Source organism: Cataglyphis hispanica, chromosome 11 (genome assembly GCF_021464435.1).
Source record: "Cataglyphis hispanica isolate Lineage 1 chromosome 11, ULB_Chis1_1.0, whole genome shotgun sequence".
NCBI lineage: Eukaryota > Metazoa > Arthropoda > Insecta > Hymenoptera > Formicidae > Cataglyphis > Cataglyphis hispanica.
Genome location: NC_065964.1, coordinates 3,202,141 through 3,224,247, shown reverse-complemented (window position 1 = coordinate 3,224,247; position 22,107 = coordinate 3,202,141). Strand labels below are relative to the sequence as shown.

The window sequence follows — 22,107 nt, the reverse complement described above, 5'->3', positions numbered from 1 at the left end:
TGACCTTTTCTGTGCTGCATTAATACTCTTTTAACGTTAGCAATATATTCCAAAGTTACACGCGTCATTTTCGATACTATATATAGCTTTAACATTTTTCTTTTTTAATTACATTAAATAGTTCTTTTGAAAAATTAAATTCAATGTCTTGAGAGACATTTTAAAGAGACAAAAAATTCAGAAATTTATCAGCGATAAAAAATGATTTTTCAAAAATAAAGTTGCTCCTTCTGACAAAACACAGAATACTGAGTTATATATTTTTGCAGTCTTAATGTTAATTTCTTAGAACTTTTTTCGGTTTTTTCTCATTTTTAATTTTTATATATAATTCTTAATTTGATGTTCAATTCAATTTTCAGAAAAATTGGAAAATATATATCGATTATTTGTTATAGAGATGATTATATACAGCGTAAATAAAAGCAATTATCAATTTGAACAATAATGTCAAGTTTTATTATGGTGCTTGGCATTTTAAGACTCAAATAGGCAAATCAATGCGTAAATTAATCACATCAATCAGATCAGTTTTTTTCCCCCCTTTTGTATATATACGATACTCACTTTCGAAAGGGACTGTAAGGACTCCAGCTGCTAGTTTTCGTGGACGGCACATTCTGATTTTGGGTTGAATATCTGCAACCGCCGAGAAGCATCCCGTAGCGAGATTCTGGTTTTCGACAAGAAATCGCGAGATGAAAACACGTGATCCGTCAACAAACTCCGCTAATCCTCGGCACTACAAAAGATTGTTACTGTAACGTTCGATTCGCCTCGAAAAAGTCTCGAGATAAAATACGTACGATTGACGAATTCTCTTCACAAGAGATGCAGTTCTTTTCACGATAAAAAACTCTGGAATCCTAACGATATTAAGGTTGTCCTTATAACACGCGAACGATAATTATATCCGACAGTTTTTATACAACACTTCTTTTCGAGAGTTCAGGTCCTCGCGAACAATGATGAGTCTTCGTGAATAATCCTCGAGATTGCACTCGCGTTTTTGCGAAATAAGAGCATGGCAGCAAAAAAAATGCCAAAGAGTCCGCTCTGGTTTGGGCGGCGACGTTAGCGCGAACGTACTATATGCTCCTCTGCGTAGCTGGACCGATCAATGGAGTTAACTCTCGCTTAAAGATGACGCGTTAGATAATACCACGGCCGTTATTGAATCTCACGCGTCGTCGAGGATCTCGATCGTTCACGCGTTAAAGCGAGACTCATCGGTGGCGATATTCGGTTTCAGACGATTCACGATAACGTACGTAGATAACAGACACTAGTGGGATGGTACGTGGATTAGTACATACACTTATCACAAATTTTCAGAAATCCGATAGCTTTCAGCTTCCTATTCCGACGATCTCAAAGGGGATATACTCTCTCTCTCTCTCTCTCTCTCTCGCTCTCTTTCCTTTCTATCAACGGTGAATAATACACGCTATTGCGTCTCGATGATGATGTTTCGCGACGAAAGGGCGAGAAAACACTTCGTTGTTAAATGCAATTTCTCGCACGCAGGAATCCTGCGTCGATTTCAATTTGTTTATTTGAATCGTCGCGAATTCTGTGACGCACTACGGAATCACGAAACGTCACATATCGCGCGACGCACCGAAGACTACTGACGAAAGACGGCAACGCGAGCCGGGCAGAAATAGAGGGATGGCGACGGTGCGGAGAAGAGGGGTGACAAGGAAGACGCAAGGGATGCGCTGTGTCAAGCAGAGCGTAACTATGAGGAGAAGGAGAAAAGGGGGAAGGGATGCAGACATCTCTTCTCCCTGGTGCGAGATCCGAGAGTAGAGGCAAAAGAAAAAAAAAAAAAAATGTAACGAATCCGAAAACTTGAAAAAATAAAAAATGTCTTTCTTGAATACGATAAATACAAATCTCAATTATTCTTCTGCATATATTTTCCTATTTATTTATAAGATATATTATATTAAAACTATTATTTAAATACTATTCTAATATTTAAACAACGTCTTGTTAATTAATTTCTTTTTATATAAATATATCTTCCTTTTTCATTAATAATTAAATTTTCTGAAAAATATTTATCATTTAAGCATCAAATATTCTCTTCTTTCCAAATATATGATCTAAACTCGCAAATTTAAATATTTCCATAATAAATATAGATATATTTAAATAATATTCACTTGGCACACAAATAGCCAATATTTTTCTCAAATAATTATTTTTGTATAATACTAAATTTTTTTTTCCTCACTCTTTTGCGAATATACGGTCTAAACTTGCAAATTCAAATAATATTTCTATAATCAGTAACTATATTTAAATAATATTCATTTGGCAGATGAATAATATTTTTCCGAAATAATTATTTTTATATAATATTATGTTTTCTCTCTCTCTCTCTCTCTCTCTCTCTAAAAAAAATTATCTATTATTTATATATTTTCTACAAAAACGGCAAATCATAAATCTGCTGAAAAATAAGTTTACTTTGATATTTCTCAAAGCTAGATTAAAAAAAATCAACTTTAATTTATTTGTTCAACAATTAAATACAGCTTTTTAAATATCAGCCAAAAATATAAACCGTATCTACTTTCATTTGCTTTCTTGTTTTCTTCGTTATCAACGGACGTGTAAATCATCACGCGATAGCCAATACATAAATGTATGCCGCTGTACTCTCGGGTCAAAGAGCAGAAAGGAGAAAGAGACCCCACGAAAGCAGCATGCGTAAGTGATAAAAAAGGAAAAACATATGGAAGAGGGAAAAGTAAGGAGGGCAGACTAACAGTGAATGACAAAAACAGAAACGAGGAGCTAAATACACAAGAAACGGATTAAATGCCGATCGAGAGGAGTCAGCTTCTTTTATAAAATATTTAATTATGAGAATATTTAACATCGTTACGTGAATTTAAAGGATCTCTTTCTTTTCACTTTTATTGTTTATGTGCAGAGGGACTGATACGACGAATGCGAGATTGATATAATTTGCAGTATGTAAGATAATCTTTAACCCTAAGAAAAGATAATCACTGTTAATGCAAACAGCGAATAAATTCATGATTTATGGTAAGATACATGTTGCGAAATGACGTTATTTGCATATCTCATTACATTCTCAATATATTTTCCTCTAGAGTATATTGTTTTGAAGATTGAAAATCAATCTCGAGAATTATTTTAATTCTATGTTAATATAAAAAGAAGATAGATTTAAGAAAAGAAAGTATAAAATAAAATAACACGGCCCAAAAACAATAGCTTATTCATTAAAATAAAAGTACGAAATTATTCTAAACAATGTAATACGAAACAAATGATAATATAATACATGCATTCTACTTGTGTGTGAGTTTCTGTCACATAGGTCTCTTGTACAAAAGCAGATATCATTTCAATGGCGGAATACATATCTATTTATATTTACAAAGCAGACCTCCCACACAGACCTCGCGCACACCACACACACACACACACACACACGTATGAGATTAATGCACACGCACAGAGATCGCGGAAGGGGATCCAAGTTATACCGCGTGTGGTATATCGTTGATATTGGGAATAGAAACTATGAAATTTACTCACATCTCGAGCTCCATCGTCTTCGCAAACGAAGACATCATCGTTTCCTCGAATTCCGCCATTATTGTCACATTCACTGCATTCCTTGGAGCGTATTTTTCCGATCGCGAGCGAAAATGGAGCGAAACACACGAAACACGAGCGTGTACATACGTCGTTACTTTTCAAAACGATGCTTCGCGATGCGACCGCCGTGCGCGCTGCTTGTCAACTGATCGCCATTGGCTGTGTCATCTAGATATATATGTTTACCAACAGTCTCAAGCGTTGAGTTGAAATGTCACTGTAGAGCAGTGGTTCTCATAAGTCCGAATATTTTCAAAATGTTCTGTTTTGCTATAAATCAGAGAAAAAGTCTCTTTTTGAGTACATAAATAATTAGTTACGAAAAATGTTGCTTATACGTTATTTCCTTGAAAATTATTAAAGATATACAAAATTCTCTTTTTGGAATTTTTATGATACTTCAAAATACATTACCTTTTATGAGAAAGAGTAATGCTGCCGGGCTTTCATTGTTTCTATTGAAAATAATTTTATCTGAAACATTTTACACAAGAAAAAATATCTTTTATTATAAGAATATTTTTAAATCGCCATCTGAATTATTCAAGTTTGTTTTTCCTAACAAAGATTTTTTATAATTGATAGGATTTTGATGTATTATTTTTATTATCAGAAAATAATATATGTAAGAAGTAAATTTGGCATATATGTTGGCATCGAAACCAAAATTCAACGAAAAAAATATCGATTTTAAATTCTGCTATTAATTATTTGACATTTGCAAAGAGATAAATTAATTTTTCTTAGGAGAAAAATAACTTTTTATAACAAATTTATCATTTATTGTATCAAAACAAAAATTAGATAAGAATTAATATGTATAAATCTCGTTATTGGATATGATCTCTTTTATTATGTATATTGAATAAAATAGATAAATTTAAAAATAGGTAAACTTTCTTATATTATTATTAGAAAATAGCCGTAATTTGAGAAGCTCTGGCTTAAAATTTTTGCATATTGAAAGAATTTCGCAACAAGCAACCGGCGATGTGACAGGTGACAGTTGAGAGTATTATTGACTACGACTGGTTATGTGTGTAGGGTAAACTGTCACACAACAATATTATACAAATTCAATAAAACGAATGCGATAAATCTTGATAGTGCAATAATTTTGCTGTAATTCGAGGTGAAGAATATTTATATACGTGGAAAATTGAGGAAATTATTGTAAGTCTCTTCTGTGCGTGAAAGTTTCATTGAAATAACCATGTCAATCCAGATATAACAACTTTTTTATTTTTCAGTTCCGTTAAAACTGATGGTCGTTCTGGATTGAACGAACAATAATTTTTGAATTGTTATAAAAGTTATTCCCGATTGTGTGAAGCAGTCTTTAGTGTTTGCTTGAAATGGAGGATGCACAAGAAGAGGTTAGTCGAGAATATTTTTTCACATACTTTTGATTGAATAGAAAATTTTGATCAAGATATTGATATGACAGCTCAAATATAAGACTGATCAAATATAAAGACTGGAATTATATAAATTATTAAAGTCATTACGATTTGATTTTTGCTTTAAAGATACAATATATAGAATGTTCTTAACTAACTTTAACAAACTTATGAATGGATCTTTCCTTGGAGATTTGGTTCTAAAACAATTCATTTTTATCATGTTTAATGTTTGATAATAAATATTAAAATATTTCTTTATATCTAACTAAATAAGTTTTAAGTATATTTTATATCACAATACCATATATACATAATTTATTATTGCTTTGTGTAAAATATTTTGTTTCATTATTTTTTAGTTACAATTTGTAGTAGATGATGTAAGCAACATTATCAAAGAAGCAATTGAGGTATCAATAGGAGGCAATGCATATCAGCATAATAAAGTTAATCAATGGACCTCAAATGTTGTAGAGGCATGTTTAGGCAATCTTACAAAATTACAAAAGGCTTACAAATATATTGGTATGTAATTCAAACTCTTTATAACTTTACAAAAAATAGAAGTTGTCTAATTCATAATGTATTAAAATCTCGATGGAATATATCTTAAGGCAATATCCTCCAAAAAATGCTACAATTGTATGTTATTTGATTAATCATTAATTTTCTAAAAAATATTAAAAATTTGCAAATATGAAAATAAATTTTATTCAAGTTTTACTCATTATTAATAATAAATTGTTTGCAGTAACTTGTACAATCATGCAAAAAAATGGAGCTGGGCTGCATACCGCGAGTTCATGTTACTGGGATAATGCTACTGATGGAAGCTGTACGGTACGTTGGGAAAATAAAACTATGTATTGCATTGTGTCCGTTTTCGGACTGGCGCTTTAGATTTATTTATCTACAAAGTATAATTCTATGCTCGAAAAAAAGAAATAATTTAATAATTTCGTAGATATGAGATGTAATAAACACTACTTTCAAAAATAAAATGTTTTGAATGTTCTAAATGAATGTTCTAATTTTGTCTAATAAAAATTAGTATTTTTGCACAAATTTGTAAAAACTGATGCTAAAAGTAGAAAAAGCAAATAATTGTGCTATTTGAATGTAGTTAAAGCAATGATTAATATGATATGTGATATAAATAAAATTGAGATACATATATATAAATAGGTGCAGGAAAATTATATTAATTAAATAAATATTTAATTTTCTTAGATTTGCTTTCATATGTGAGAAATAATATTCTTTCTATCTATACATTGTAACTTTTATGAAATAAATACAAAAAGATATCAATCACAATTCTTATATTACTATTGCACAAGATAATTGTGCATGTTATATAAAATAAAGTATGTATGTATTCAACAAATAATCTGTAATTGTATATAAAATGTTCTTAAAGAACTTGTTCAGTAAAATAAGTTTATAATAATACGTTTTTTTTATATTTTTTCAAATATTTAGGTGACAATTTAAATATAAACTTAAACGAGTATAAATGAGATCATATGTCTTGACCTCCGTCTGCTTTTATCTATTAATAATATAAAGTAATTATCTTTAACTTTTTTCTTTAATTACACAGTTCTCTAAAAACATTTTGTAACATTAAATTACTTACGCTTGTAAACATAAATAAATGATGAGAAATAGGTAAATCGTGTTATTCTTCGCATTAAGATTGTATCATCAAATCAGTATAAAACAAAAATTTGTCCTGATATCAAAATGGCATATAAATAACCATAAATTATTTAAAAAGAATGACGATTTTTTAAATGTATGCGCGAATGAATAAACAAGTTGAGTTTAATACAATTTATAACTCTGTAGTCTGAGGTAGACTTTCATTGTCATTTAAAGTAGTATTTAATAAATGTAACTCATCATCCAAGAGAACTAGATTATAATTTAATCTACTACCGAATTCATCGTCAATATATATATCCTCAGTCAAATATTGACTGACTGGCATATTCTGCAACAAGAATAAAGTTGGCTTACTTATATTACAGTACTTATATTACATCTTAAAAATAAGATATATATTTTAATAGAGATTTCAAATATAATTTTTATCTTTTTTGTAATAATTTGTATATAAAATTTAGGATCACATACTTACTGTTTGGTGAGTAATTTTTGGGACAGACATTATTGTCAAAGTATTCAACCTTGCGGGTAGAGAACGTCTTCTCGGTGAATCTTTTATTGCAATACTGTTCGAGATAGTATCTATATTGACATATTCCATCTTATGTGTTTTAAAATCTACTCCGTTTTGTTGCAAATTTGACATAATCTTATTTGTAAAGGCTATATTATTTTTATCCGTTTTTTGCAAGTTGATCGATTGCTCCAGCGTTAACATTGGAGATTTGTTTGATGTTTTCATGGTTGCAGAACTAGATGTTTCATTTATGAAAGCTTGATTGAAAATTTCTTCATGTCTTAAGAAGGATTCAATGCTACTTTCTGTATCTCTAACTTCATTTATTTCTGCGAAATTGTTGTTGTCAGGCGTCCATCTTTCAGTAACTGTGATCTTTTGGTTGTTATCATGTGTTGTTTCATATAAATCTTTTAATACTGTTTTGAATTCTTGTGTATTAGCCCAATTGAGCTTAGAATTACAAATTTTTGATGGTGTTACTGAGTGCACTATTTCTGTGGCACGATCAAGGGCATCCTTCAGATCTTGTATGGATTTATTTGAAAAAGGTGAAAGCTTTGTTGATACATAATCATTTTTCATATCTTTTAAGGATGATTCTTTGTTATCTTTAATGAGAATAAATAATTACTAATTTATGTCATTAATAATGCTAAAAACACTATATAGTAAAGCATTACATAAAATACATTATATAAAATATAGTTTAATATAATATAAAATTTGGGGAGAAACAAATATATATTTCTTTAAAAAAAAAATGTACCTTTTTCCTTAAACTCAATGGTATATGTAGCATCAGTATTTATCAAATCTGTTTTGGAATATTGTGCTTTATCATCATCAGTGATAGGAGTATCATTATAACTTGATTGTTGTAGCGATGATAAATCCTAAAAATATAAAATCGTATACATATGAAATAATAATAACATGAAAAACATCTAGTAAGATAATGACAATGCAAAATAAATATCTATACTTCTGTCTGCTCTTTACTGTCGCGTGCCATTCGTGATAAACAAATCTCTTTTTCTTTTCTCCATAATGTGGATTCGTAAAAACTTTTAGCATCAGGATGCAAAACCCGAGGTTGTATTATTGCATGCTTAATGCTCGCAGGCATGCTTGGATATGGCGTCTATTATGCAACAGGAAAATAAAGAGATGATATATATACTAATATAATATATGAGTAAACTACTAAAAGATTGTATTGTGCATGTATATATATGTATATATATATATATATATATATATATATATATATATATATATATATATATATATTTGCATTTATATTTAATGTACATTTATTTTTTATTCCGAATTTCTACATTATAAAATTGTAGAATAAAATAGAATAAATTTCAAAAAACATTTATTTACATACATATTATTAACAATAAAACTTTATTTCAGAAAAGAAAGTACCTTTCGTTGATATGAGTATGACGATTTTGGAATAGTCCCATTATATTCATTTGGTGATTTATAACATTTAGGTTCTATAGTAGTTGAATGACTAGCTGGTTTACATGTTATACAGTTGGGACTTCTTTCTTCTGAGATTAATGTGCTTGTAGCTTTTGGATCTAACATGTTCAAAATTGTAAGTTAAATCCAAATGCTATAGATTTTTTTTTTAGTTCAGAACTCAGAAGAATCAAATGTGTTTGTTATATTTTTAAAATGATATGATAAATAATGATAAATTCAAGACTAATATTCACACTTGGAAAGAGGTATTCATATATATTGATATATACATATTGATATATACATATTGATATATATAGAAGAATACAAAAGAATTTAAATTATATATATTTGATATATTTTTTGATATATATTCTCTTATTTATTTTAATAAAATATTTGATGTTTGTGTTATCTCTATATATTTTGATCATATTTATAAAATGTAATATGAAAAAAATGTACAAAAAAAGTTATTTAAGTTATAATTTAAGTTAGTTAAATTTGAAATTTATGATATAAAGATATAACATAAGTATTATAAAAATATAAATACAAAAATTTGCTATATATTATGTTTATATTGATCGCTTACTTGAATAAGAAGATAACATTGAATCGTTTCCAGAGAAGAAATCTTCTCTTTTACTGGCTATTAGTTCTTTTAATCGTTTTATATTAGCTCGTGCATCATTTACCTCATCCATATTGTACATCATATCTGTAATCTCGGCACAACGAGTGCAAGAAGTCGTATTTCTTACTTTAATCATAGAACTCACAATACTATCATCGATTACAGATGCGTCTGTTTTTTCGACATTATTTTGGGAATCCAAATCATCACTGTATTGTTTTTTCCTAAACTTGAGAAATTGATTGGAAGAAGATTTTTTCTCTATGGGGCAATGCGATGATTTGGTAGATGGTCTTCTAATCAACGCCTTATTTTGTATAGATGTTACATCAAAAGTCTTTTTATATAATGCATTATTATCATTATACAAAAGATCATTACTGTTGTCTGTGCGTTTACTCATATATGTGCTATTCTTTTCTTCTTCATGTATCATCTGAAAATATTAAACCGTGAATAAATAATAATAAACGCATCTTGACAGATTATTACTCAAGGAATCCATAAGCGATAAAAAGCGCAAATTTTAAAAAATTATATTGTATATGGTGTGTAAATTTACTAGTAGCCTATGAAGTCTCCTTCCTATTTTTTCCATGTCCAACGTCATTTTCGTCTCATCTGGGTGCAATCCAGTTTCTAATAAATCATGGAGAATCGGTGGGACATTTTGCAAGCTTACGATAACATCACGGTTCCGTATCATGTAATGTCGTTTTACATTTGGACGATTATACCCGCTTCGTGGTACACATCCTATGGAACAACCAAAATTATATAAAGAACAATTATTACTGAATTACTATCAAACCATTTTTTTTTGTTTCTTTGTGATACACGATGATTGTAATTTTAATATTAATTTTAATTTAATTTTAATTTAATTTTAGTTTATTCTAAAAACGTGCAGGTTATTTTTATAAACAAAAAATTATAATAATATATATTTGCCTGTGCACATTTCCCATATTAACAACATCAAGCTATAAACATCAATTTTTTTATTATGATATTCTCCATAACAAGTTCCCGGTGGTTCCCACTTCAAGTTTTCTAGTCGCAAATATTTTTCGTATTCGCGAAATTGATAAGGCTGCAAAGAAAATAAGATGAGAAATAGATGTTCTATTATAAAAACAATGCTAACAATTGAAAATATTTAATATCAAATTATATATGTCATATATTTTATTTTAAGAAAAAGTTTAAAAAAAAACTGCGATATAAAATGGCAAAAAAAACTGCAATATAAAATTGTAAAATTTTTAGATTATTCAGAGTTAATATATATAAATAGTTAGTATAAATAACTTATAAATAATATAAGATTTTTAAAAAAATATAGAGAATTATTTATATATAGACATCTCTCTCATAAAAAAATATAATTAATTTAAATTTTAATATATATATATATTATATAATCAGTTGCAAATTATAACATTCTTTTCCTTTCAATTTTTTTTTTCGCGATAAGATATCAATGTGATTCTACAACACGACATCCAACAATCATTATATCGTAGAAAGTAATCTATCATATTTAATTGCGATTATGATTTAAGCGAGTTCCGCATTCTAGAATGCGCATGCGATTAACATCGATACGGTACAGCGAATTTATTCAGAAACGAACATTTTGTCGAAAACAATGCTGGCCGTTTCCGTGGGTGTGTCATAGAATCACGGATATGACGTGATCCGTTTTTTTATAGTCTGCCTTCATTTTCTTTGTAACATTTTTAAATCGGTCACTTTAGACAAATTCGTAAAAATACGATCGGCAAGACTTGAGAACAACAGATGTGAATCAGACATATATGTATATTTTATATGTATATGTGTATATTTGATGTATATTATTTTGCATATGTTATAAGGAATAAAAAATCATTTAGATTATATATTAATGTCTATTAAACACTATATAGAGAGAGTTTATTCTACGTACGATTCCCACTTCTACAGCCATTTCCCATCCACCAAGTTTAACATTGTTGTTAGATGTAAAGTAAACGCAACGCGAACTGATTGCTGTGTGGATATATCCGCGCATATGGCAGTATTTTAATATATCCGCCAATTTCATGCCGATTTGCATGATTCCTTGTGTATTTATTCGTTCGCCTCGCTCATGTATATAACTATATAATGTGCAATCGACAGATTCGAAGATGGAAACAAGATTATGCGCATTTGTATGTGTTGTGCCCATCAATAACAATATATTAGGATGGCGAATTTCTCTGATGATCATAAAAAAATGCGATTATGTTATATAAAAAATATTCAGATTACGTTGTTTTATGTCAAAATAAATATTTATATTAATCATATAATTAATAAATTCTGTATAAAATGTAAACTACATAAATATTGCCTTTATAATATCCCAAAAAACATTTAAGAACTATTTTTTCGAGAAGAATTATTTTTTTTTCTCGCAAAATATGATTTGTAAAATTAAAAAACAAACATTGTCTAATAATTCATCAAATTACTTGTCAAATTCAAGTTAATTGTGTTGAAAACAATAATGATTATATTATATCTTTTTCATATACTATAATTAACACATATATAGATAGGATATTTTTTACCTGAGAACTTCTACTTCTCTCTTTATTGCATCGTGGCATGATGGAAATATATTTCTCTTTAGTGTCACCTTCATATTGTGCCATTCTGCAGATACTAACTCGAGAAATTGACTCTCAGTGCCCACCACACTTCCGATCTCGAATATTTCAGAAGCCCGTATATACGGCACACCTGGTATAAGCTGCGCTTGTTCCTGTGATTTTCCATTGCTTTTTTTAGATGACGGTTCGGCGTATTGCTCTTTAGGACGATAAATCACCCAGCCCGGGTCGTTGATGTCCCCATTCGGTGTGTGACAGCTACTTGTAAATTGTTGTAATATGTTTCGGTAATATTCACTGTAAAGAAACATCTTACAATTATGAAAATGTTCAAATGTTATCATAGATACAACTTGGATTGTATAGTATTAAACAACAAATTGTCACAATTAAAAAATTATTTTTTCTCAGAAATAATTTTTTAAAATAATCATAGTGTTATTTCTATAAAATTCCCGACAGTTTATTTATAATAATAATTGAAGACGTGTATGTAAAATGTCTCCAAATTTGAACAAATTTTTCAGAGTTAAATACATAAATGACACCATTAATAATGAACCTTACTATGTATTTTAAACACGATATATATCAATCAAATTCCATTTCCCGTTCTTTTTTTTAACTACAATTAAATCATATAGATATGTCTTAAGTTTACTATGTATTTAACATTACATGATGATACAAACGAAAACATTATTGCAACGACAAAGGTGACAATATAACTTTATGTCAATTTTAATTCACATAAATATAATTAAAAAGACTATATATAATAATATTTGAAAAGTAAAGATTTTCATCAAAATTATATTACATTAATCTCTGTATTGTCATATATTATAACATAATGTTAAATATGATTATATTATCATATGAGAGACGTTAGCGAAGATAGTAATTTCCGTAGAGTGTAAACAGATTTATCAAAGATTACCGAGTCAATGCTGAATACATTGTTCATAATTATTTTTATATTATTTTTTTTCATGACAAGACAAAAACGAAACAACAGCGTAAAAAAGATACAAAGAAGCACACTGGACACGATTATTCGCACAACTGAGAAAATAAAATGCTCGTAGTGACGACCATAGTACCAGCACCAGTGTATCGCGTCACGTTGATTATGCAAACGCATAACAGACTTTGCAATTTTCAGATACATCGAGCGTTACGTCGTAAATACATACAAGATATATTTGGTGAATATTGGTGTAACATTCCGGAGTTATTTTCCCGAAATATGAAAAATTTTTTTTTTTACATATAATTATGACAACAAAAATTTAAATTTTAAATTAAATTTATGATAAAAAATATAAAAGATAAAAAGAATAACTTTTATGGCAAGATTTTAATCATTGATGCATGGAAAAAATTAGATTCTTTACAATCTAAAATTAATTTCAAAAAGAAAAATATTTGAAGGAAAGCGTCAAAACTAAATATAAAAAGAGTTACATGTAAGATGAGAAAGTGATTTAAGAAGATATCGAAAAAGATTTAATGATTTGAAAGATTAAAAAAAAGTTATGAAATAAGAAATATATAAAAATTAACAAATTAAAGAATTTATATAACGAGAACTAGATATTATATTTTTAACATATTACACATTTAAAAGTTAAGATTGAATTAATTAAAATAATTAAAATTCATTAAAATAGAATCAATCAAATAAATGTAAGAAAATAATATTCATGCATTATACTTATATATCCTCGAAATAAAATTTTTTTTTCTTAAACGAATATATTCCGTCTTTTAACTAACTATAAGAAAAATATAAGAATTATTTTTAATCGATATTTTATAATTTATGTTTATGTAGTGAATCCATACCTGAGATTTCGAGGATTTGGAACACTCGTGACTGTGGCGAAATTTTCCATGATTACAAAAAAACGATTTAATATTTAGCGTCTTTCTCTCGAAGACTTTTCTGCGTATTAATATATAAATGTTCAATGTGAAATAACGTTAATAGTGTGAGTGTAGCTATATAGAAATGACGTTACACTTTTCATTTAAAATATTAAGAATAAGATATCAGCATTAATACGTTTATGCGTATGCTTCTTATCCTTTAACTTTGCAAAACTACTTGCTCACATATTCTAACCTACTTACTGAAGTAAACATTAAAAATTATATGCGTAAAGTATTTGACCTATTATCATATAGAGATCGCTCTATTTCAAGGGCGCGATTGGTCATTCAAATTCGAACCTATTTGAGCCTTCGAATTTGCCCAAAGCGTGGCGCTACTAGTGCAAAAAAAAGCGCGAAAATTTAGAAAATATTCGAGACGATATCAAAGATAGTCACTTCGATTAAACTCCAATTAAATTAGTCAGTGATTTTAATTCATATAATATAATTGCATTATTTTGTCAATACATTTAATTCTTAATTTTATGTTATTCGACACGATGAAAAAAATATTAGATCATATATGTATGTATAAAATTTTTAATTTTAAAAAGAGATTTTGTCGTTAAATGTATATAATAAAAAACTTTTTCATATTGAGTTCCCTTAATGATTTAAAAAGAGATTGTCGTTAAAAGCATAACAAGAACATACAAAAGTCTTTTTCATTTTGATTTTTCTTAATATGATTTAAAAAGATAGAAGTCATTGAAAATCCCAAAGCAATAAAGCACATCTCATTGCTGATTAGAAACCGATTAATTATCGCTGAGTGTGAAAAGTTTTATTGATAAGATCCTAATTATTATATCAATAATTATCAGCGAGCACTTACTTGTTGCCTTGCGACGTGGACTGTACGCCTCTGTCCGATCGCGCAGCTGTTCTGAAAAAGAATGACAGATCTGAGATTTATTCTGAATATTTAGCATTCTCTGAATCGGGTCTTCGAGTACACAATCTTTCTTGTCATGAGTAATAAAGTATTTTTAACTTCGTCGATTTCTTTTGATATATTTCCAAAATTTCAGATTGCTTTTATATATTACTCCTTATAATCGATTTCTCACGAAATTTAATTTATAACCAAATCGAATGATATTTTTAGTTTCTCATTCATTAAAAATACATCCATATTGTTACGTAAATTTTAGTAACAAATTTTGACTAATTCAAGATTTAGTTTCACTTACTTTTTGGCCCATTTGAACGAAAATAATTTCTTCATAGCGCACAATTCGCGAAGCAACGTCAGGTATTGTGACAGCTGTGATATCGGACTGACTTTTTAAATTAAGTTTGTCAATCTTAAAGTCCTCGATCTCAACCTTGAAAAGGATATGAAAATCAACAAATCTATTCTGTTGTAAATCATTTTTATCACATATATATGATAATATTTATACTTGGGATTTGGCATAATGGGAATGGATGTGTAGTATTATTGTTTAAAATATAAGATAGAGGAAAGTGAGAAATGTCAATACTCTTTAAGAATCTTATTTTTATTCTCAGATATCTTTTTACTTGTCACAAAATTCTATTTAAAATTATCATCAAATTTTTTTCATAATAAAAGATTGATTTGACATCTTTCAAACAATAATTTATATAATATCATATAAAATGTTATACAAGAAAAACAATATTTTATTACAATAAATGCTAATAATAGATGTTAATAATAACCGGTTTTGCAAGTTCTTTTCTAATGAAAAAAGATTGTGTATTCGGAGATGCTGTTTATTACACATCCATCATTAATCACTAAAAATAATGCTTTCCAGGATTAATGTTTGTCTAATTAAAATACACATGTCTGTTCTGATAATACTAGCATGTCCATAAAATCATAATTCTTTAGTGAGTACTTTTATACGTCATATAAGAGAGATTTCATGGTTTTTATGATTATCAAATATTTAAATCACATTTTAAACGAGATTAATATAATTGTATTATTTACGTATTTCAGTAAGAAAAATGATAAAAAATAATAATAGCAAATGTGTATGCTCTGAAAAACACAGAAAGCGAGCTTAAGTAAATACATCTGAGTAAGAATTAAAAAGTATTAATTAGAAAAGGAGACAGGAGATATAAGAAATACTTTTTATAAGAATATAATATTAATTACAACGAAATGCCGCGCGCGCTTTCGATTCATTTACATGTCAAACAGCTGATTATGCGATTTGTATTATGCATCTATTCTTACTGCAACTGAGAAAGAGAACATAAATATATGTATATACAATTAGTATGTATAATAAATATATAAACCCGTTAGTCGACGTGTTCGCTAAGTCAAGTACTGACCTGGCCTACGTTTGCGTAAACATACTGTTGTTATGGCTGATTAATTATTGATTAAAAATCACATTCTTCAACTAAAATGTAATATTCTTGACGGTATAAACTGATTGACAATTGTCGCTTATTAATTAAAATTGAAATATACGATTAAATAACTTACATATATGCGTATAATTTTTCATAATTTTGAATCTTTATTTAAATTATAATTTATGTCATATGTCAAAGAAGTATAATTGATCTATTGTTAAAATTAAGGTCAGCTGCGTTCTACAAAGAGTTGTGTACATGATACCGGTAAATTTCGATAAGAGAGACAATTTTTTTTGTAATCTCGACGTTCGTGTATTTCAATGGTTCCTTTTATCATCTTCGCCTAATAGGACAATGGTCCTTCATTCATCACCTCAGTCCTCGACGCAGGTTACTGCTTTTTAAATACAAATTTTATAATCTTTAAATGCAATTTTATAACGGCACGGACTAAATACGGTAAATGCACAATCTCGCGCGACTCTGTTTAAGAAGGAGATAATGGCAGTCATTACAGACCGCGAAGACATAGGCCAGGTTGAAACATCTAGTTTAACGGTATGATGCCTACCGGTGCCTAATCTCCTGAGGGGGCACCCGACCGCTATTCTTTCGGCTGTAATTAGCTCGTGTCTTCGATACGCTCGAACTTTTCGGAACATTTTCACGGAATGGAAAGTAGATCTCCTCCGCGGAGAAACTCGGAAGCAAATCACGGAGTCTCTCACGTAGCTGCATACTCTTCCGCTTATGTTATTCAAATTGAATCATATATATATATATATATATATATATATATATATATATATATATATATCTTTTTTTTTCTTATATAAGTATAGTTCCGCGCTCGCATTTATGCATCTATCGATCAAGAATAAATATATCAGTTAATTATCTTTCCCTTGCATCCGATGCAACTGGTAATGTTGCTGCTGCATTTCTTAAACAGTATTTATTAAACGCATTTCTATGCGTAAAAGAAGTTAAAAATGTCTAATAAAAGAAGTCTCTACAAAAAGCCAAAAATTATAAAAAAAAAGATATTCTGATGAACATAAGCACAATTATTATCTTATTGAAGCGGTATCTATCAGACTGTTTTATTCTAAAAAAATATTTCTTGCTTATCTGATGATTATGGTTCGTTCAAAGAATTACATACATTTGCCTTACGTCCTTATCATATGAATTCAAGAAAATTTTGATGTTTGTTAGACATAAAAGTATAACTATTTTCTAAAGAATAATATAATCACTTATATATGTATAAAAAATATTTTAAAAATAATTATATTTTGCTAATAAAAATATATCTCACTTGGACTTCTGTGTTTTAATATAATAGAAATATGTGTATATGTGTATATGTGTGTGTGTGTGTGTGTGTGTGTGTGTGTGTGTGTGTGTGTATATATATATGGATAATACGCGCTTTGCTGTATTAAATAAACATTTCTCTGCTGAGCGCAAATATATTGAAATTACTAATATGAATCTAATAATCGTTATATTTAATGCATGAAGTGATTTTTTGTAGCTCTTTTATCTTTACTTGTTTGATACAAATATCTGCGACCTTCACCTCATATATACTGAATGATATAAACACTTTCTTAAGTCAGGAGATTATTCAAACTGCTAAATGTGTGAGAATAGTAGAAATAATAATATAACAAAAAATATTAACGTTACATATCTGAAACCTATGGTACTATTACAATTTATTAATTTTGTTAGTTCTGTTCGTGAATCTCTAATAAAATCTTAACACACAGTAAGCATATATCGTCCCGCTAAATATCATTCATCACATATGTAGACATCTCAATATTACATATCTTGAGATACAACTGAGATATTTAGATGAGATATGATCATCACACAAAATACAACATATTTTTATCCTCTATTACAAGAGACCTTCAGCTATATAAATACTGACGAAGCGGAGATGTAATGTGAAAAAATAATTAATTCAACTAATTAATAACTAGAAATACCGTTAAAAATAAATAAATTAGAAATAAATTCAAATAATTAAATTTAAAGATTGAAGAGTATGAGTACACATTTTTTTTTAGCAGCTTATCGACACACTTTCCTTTTGCATTTTCAGCTTATCATTAATAATAGCGACTTACTTGAACCATTTGGCTATTTTGCATACACCCATGCTGTACACGATAACTGATCAATATTCCCAATATAAGAATCCGGCAGGTTGATTAATGTTGTGACGAACACTGCGATACAACGCGAACGTGAACTGCCGAGAGTGCGGCACGATCTGCTTCCTTTTCACGACTAAACTGCGAAATTGTGGTGGCAATGTACACAGGGTACCTCTTTTCTGACAGTTCCGATGGGCGTTGTTTTAGGTAGTGCTGTTTATTCGTCAATCATTTTCGCTCCGTTCCTTCATACTATTATTTTCAATCGTTTTGTCAAAGGATAAACTATTGATTAAAGTACATTAACATTATCCGACAATCCACGATCCAAGTACCTATAGATAATTACAGAAAATTAAAATACAAAAGTACAAAGGATTACGTTTTACAAGTGCTTTATAATTCAAGACAAATTATTAAATCTTTTATATTATAAAAGAAGAATAATAGTATTTAATAATAGAAAAAGTTTTGTTACGATGCGATAAATAATGTATTAATTGCAATACTATTTTAATTTTATGAATCTTTAAATATCTGAAAAATACTGTTGAAAAACATCATGTTAAATTATTATTCCAGTTAACAATAATTAAGAAATTTATTAACCATTTAATAATTAAATAATTCATTAATCTTTATGGAAAGAATCATTCAGTTGACCTGTGACAATCTGTAATATGATAATACAATAATATATATGATAATACAATAATATATATGATAATACAATAATATATAATAAGTTTTGTGCAATTGTATGTCTCGCGATAATTTGAAATAGTCGGGAAGCTGAATTCTTAGACAGTAATTTACACAATTCGTGATTCTGAAACTAGCGGGCTTTGTACAGAATCTCTGTGCGTAACGAAGTGTTCTGATACCGCATCCGGAATCTACGGAGTGGCACGCCTTTTTTCGTCGGCTTGAGAGTATATCTCACAAAAGCATACCGGCACAATCGGTGCGATGACTGATAACGTATAATTACCAGCAGTCGACAGTACAAACATAAAGTCAGATTGTGTGTGGGATGTACTGTATTTTATGACTTGAGAGCAAGGGCATGATACGATGTAAACTAATTTTATCTTTACGATGTAATTGTCTCTGCAACCCTGAGTATCTAATTGTGCTTATAATATTCCGATGAAATTGAAAACCATGGAATTTGATAAAGATTTCTATCAAAAGGTATAATAATAGATGTCTTTAACGATATTCTTGCTAAAACATTTAATGATTATTCAAAACTAAGTATAGTTTTTCAGTAACAGCTTCTTTATTATTTTCATTTTAATAACAGAATTTATAACATACGCATGATTTATGTAATAGCTTAAATGTTTTACCTTTGGCAATGAATTTACACAGAATACGTATCCCAGAAATCGTGCACTTCGTTTATATTACTGAAATTAAAAAATAACTGTTTTAATAATTAAAGAAATAGTAGTTATAATAAGCTAATATTAAAAATTTAGAATTGTTACGAATTAAAGTACAACAGAAATACAAAAAAATTTACTTTATAATCTGATTTGTATACTAACTTTAAACATAATTATTGAGATATTTGATGATCATCAATTTTAAAGAAAAAGTAAATAATGATTTCTGATTTTGTACAAAGAAAAACACTTGTTTCAGATTTGTTATGAAATATATGCACATAAAATATATAGATAGAAAAATTGCACGAATTCCGAGTCACCTGTAGCTATAAACACGAATTCGCTGATTGCTGAAAACCTTTTGTGCGAGGTAAATAGTTCTAGAGAGACATTTTTTATCATAAAATTATACAATAATTTAGGAAAATGTAACAAGAATAAAATATTAACATTAAAGGCATCGTAAAAAGATAATTTCTACCTCTAATATCTTCTTGCTGATTTTTGTCAACAAGATAATAACTTTTGATACTTATTATTAATAATGCAAAAACACTTTTCAATTTTCTATCACTTAATAATAATTGCTCATATAATATTATCGTTAATAATAATTAACGTTAATATTTTTATAGATTCAAATATACATAAAAAAACTCTCTTATTATTAAAATAAATATCAGTAAAAAGATAAGCAATTATAAGATAATAATCAATTATTATACACTTATGGGGTTTATACAATATCATTGTTTTCATTGTTATATTTCTTTATTTTGCACCCCCACTTTTCCCTTAGGGCGCTTTCATCTCTTGTTTTACGCAAAATTTAAATGCCTCCCAACCCTCGTTACGTTGTTGAGACTACAACAAATCGAGTTATTTCATATTAATAATTATATTTCTTAAATTATTCGAAAATATATATCAGTGCCTGAGAAACTGCAACCATTCGTACAGTTTTGTTCTCGTATAGCAAATATTTGATTTCAAACATTATTACATATATGTAGGATATTATAAGCTTTAAAAACTATTCATATAAATCCGTAGTTCATTACCTTAAAGCCTCTATGCAATCGATCTTTCATAATTGCTATAAATTCTTTATAAGAGAGTTGGCCATCTCCGTCCACATCAAACAACGCGAAAACTGTATCGATTATGTGAGTTGAAAGCATCGATCCCGTACATATTTTTACGGCCCGTTGAAATTCATCTAATAAGAAAGATTATATTTAAATATTTTAAAGTATTTACATTTAAAAATTATTAATTTGTGTTTAATTTAATATGAATAAGTATTTCCAATTGTATTTCGCAATAAGTATTTACAATTCCTTATAATTGGTTTTCATATTTTAATTAACTTCTTACCTTTGGATATAGGATGATCGGCTAACGTATACATTCGCATCGCTATAGAAAAATCGTCTAGATTGTTCAAAAATTGATAAAACCGACGGAATTCCTCGAATGTAATACCAATATGCAAGTCCGCTCGATCCAACATTCTGTCCAAGTATTTATCATACCTATACATTTAATTATTTAACTTATTTTATACAATTTCTAACTTCTCTTAATTAAAAATTATAATTAAAATATTAAATGGAAAAATATTTTGAATAGCGCTTACTTCGATTTAAAAAAAAAAAGATATATAATGTATACGAGATATTTATATCTAATAAAAATATTCTCTTTACATTTTTAAAGTAAATGTTTTATAAAGTTTTTATAATTATTCAATTTACTCGTCAGGTTCGAGGTATGTATAGCGTAATAAAATTTTAGCAAAATCCAATTCGTTAATCGTATTGTGTCCCTTGCTAAATTCATGAAATTCCAGTTCTAATACTTCATGCTGCAAGTTCTCCATGAAGCGTTTGAAATCTTCGTATCTCAATTCATTTGTACCATCTTTGCCAAAGAAATGTATCATCAATGTAGTATCCACAGCATGTCGTCGCTGTAAACCCTATATTATATAACATAAATATTGATATTAATATTCATGAAATAACTTTTACTAAAAATATAAAAATGATAAATTTATCGAATTAAAATATCCTTTAAAAATGTAACAATTGTTTAATTTGCAAATGTAATCAAATCAAGTTTTTAATAATTAAAAGGTATAAATTATTATAATATTTTAAAACTATTTTAATGCTGCTCATATTTTTCAGTGTTGATTAATGAATTATGTTACTATATATAAGTCTCTCTCTTTCTTATTTATTTTATGACAT

General features: G+C 28.3%; 4 protein-coding genes and 1 long non-coding RNA gene across 13 annotated transcripts in view; 2 read left to right on the top strand and 3 right to left on the bottom strand.

The window, feature by feature from the left end:
* Positions 1–3,749, bottom strand: part of LOC126852719 (CDK5 regulatory subunit-associated protein 2) — a 36,538-nt gene extending 32,789 nt beyond the window's left edge. Inside the window, exons 1-2 of one of the 4 annotated variants that reach the window (XM_050597801.1) lie at positions 3,583–3,705; positions 568–742 (exon numbers count right to left, since the gene is read on the bottom strand). In XM_050597801.1, the coding sequence (XP_050453758.1) occupies positions 568–659 (92 nt within the window). In that variant the 5' untranslated portion in view covers positions 660–742; positions 3,583–3,705. Of the gene's footprint in view, positions 1–567; positions 1,701–3,582 lie in introns of those variants that run through there. The other 3 variants (XM_050597800.1, XM_050597802.1, XM_050597804.1) reach the window with 3 other exon arrangements.
* LOC126852771 (uncharacterized) overlaps positions 1,817–22,107 on the top strand; it is a 242,475-nt gene continuing 222,184 nt past the window's right edge. The window contains exon 1 of the long non-coding RNA XR_007687873.1: positions 1,817–1,837. This is a non-coding gene — a long non-coding RNA (uncharacterized LOC126852771). The remainder of the gene's footprint in view (positions 1,838–22,107) is intronic.
* LOC126852768 (dynein light chain Tctex-type) lies at positions 4,652–6,228 on the top strand. The gene is made up of 4 exons (XM_050597919.1): positions 4,652–4,818; positions 4,896–5,021; positions 5,408–5,573; positions 5,800–6,228. The coding sequence occupies exons 2-4, from the start codon at positions 5,001–5,003 to the stop codon at positions 5,946–5,948; spliced, it is 336 nt and encodes a 111-aa protein (XP_050453876.1). The 5' UTR covers positions 4,652–4,818; positions 4,896–5,000; the 3' UTR covers positions 5,949–6,228.
* LOC126852726 (uncharacterized) lies at positions 6,301–18,736 on the bottom strand. 4 transcript variants are annotated; one of them, XM_050597822.1, is made up of 13 exons: positions 18,429–18,735; positions 15,129–15,263; positions 14,771–14,821; positions 11,956–12,294; positions 11,307–11,601; positions 10,307–10,448; positions 9,918–10,111; positions 9,314–9,791; positions 8,674–8,834; positions 8,222–8,380; positions 8,006–8,132; positions 7,192–7,763; positions 6,301–7,044 (listed from the first exon to the last, which is right to left on the bottom strand). In XM_050597822.1, exons 2-13 carry the CDS (start codon positions 15,161–15,163, stop codon positions 6,886–6,888), a joined length of 2,712 nt encoding a protein of 903 aa, XP_050453779.1. In that variant the 5' UTR covers positions 15,164–15,263; positions 18,429–18,735; the 3' UTR covers positions 6,301–6,885. The 4 variants fall into 4 exon arrangements, with proteins under 4 accessions (XP_050453779.1, XP_050453776.1, XP_050453777.1 ...); XM_050597819.1 differs by having other exon boundaries at positions 7,192–7,847; positions 18,429–18,734; XM_050597820.1 differs by lacking the exon at positions 15,129–15,263 and having other exon boundaries at positions 7,192–7,847; positions 18,429–18,736.
* Positions 19,719–22,107, bottom strand: part of LOC126852734 (calcium uptake protein 3, mitochondrial) — a 29,486-nt gene continuing 27,097 nt past the window's right edge. For 2 of the 3 annotated variants that reach the window (XM_050597855.1, XM_050597857.1), the window contains 4 exons: positions 21,610–21,833; positions 21,230–21,387; positions 20,914–21,071; positions 19,719–20,716 (listed from right to left, as the gene is read on the bottom strand). In XM_050597855.1, coding sequence (XP_050453812.1) covers positions 20,648–20,716; positions 20,914–21,071; positions 21,230–21,387; positions 21,610–21,833 — 609 coding nt within the window. In that variant the 3' untranslated portion in view covers positions 19,719–20,647. The remainder of the gene's footprint in view (positions 20,717–20,913; positions 21,072–21,229; positions 21,388–21,609; positions 21,834–22,107) is intronic. The other variant, XM_050597856.1, reaches the window with a different exon arrangement.

Bases quoted from the DNA above. Each gene is read 5' to 3' on its own strand.
- LOC126852768 (XM_050597919.1), top strand. From the start codon at position 5,001: ATGGAGGATGCACAAGAAGAG. The intron at 5,022-5,407 runs GTTAGTCGAGAA...ATTATTTTTTAG, and splicing joins TGGAGGATGCACAAGAAGAG to TTACAATTTGTAGTAGATGA. The intron at 5,574-5,799 runs GTATGTAATTCA...AATTGTTTGCAG, and splicing joins AAAGGCTTACAAATATATTG to TAACTTGTACAATCATGCAA.
- LOC126852726 (XM_050597819.1), bottom strand. From the start codon at position 15,163: ATGAAGAAATTATTTTCGTTCAAATGGGCCAAAAA. The intron at 10,449-11,306 runs GTACGTAGAATA...TTTTCTTTGCAG, and splicing joins TGGCTGTAGAAGTGGGAATC to CCTTATCAATTTCGCGAATA. The intron at 7,848-8,005 runs GTACATTTTTTT...TTCTCATTAAAG, and splicing joins CATTGAGTTTAAGGAAAAAG to ATAACAAAGAATCATCCTTA.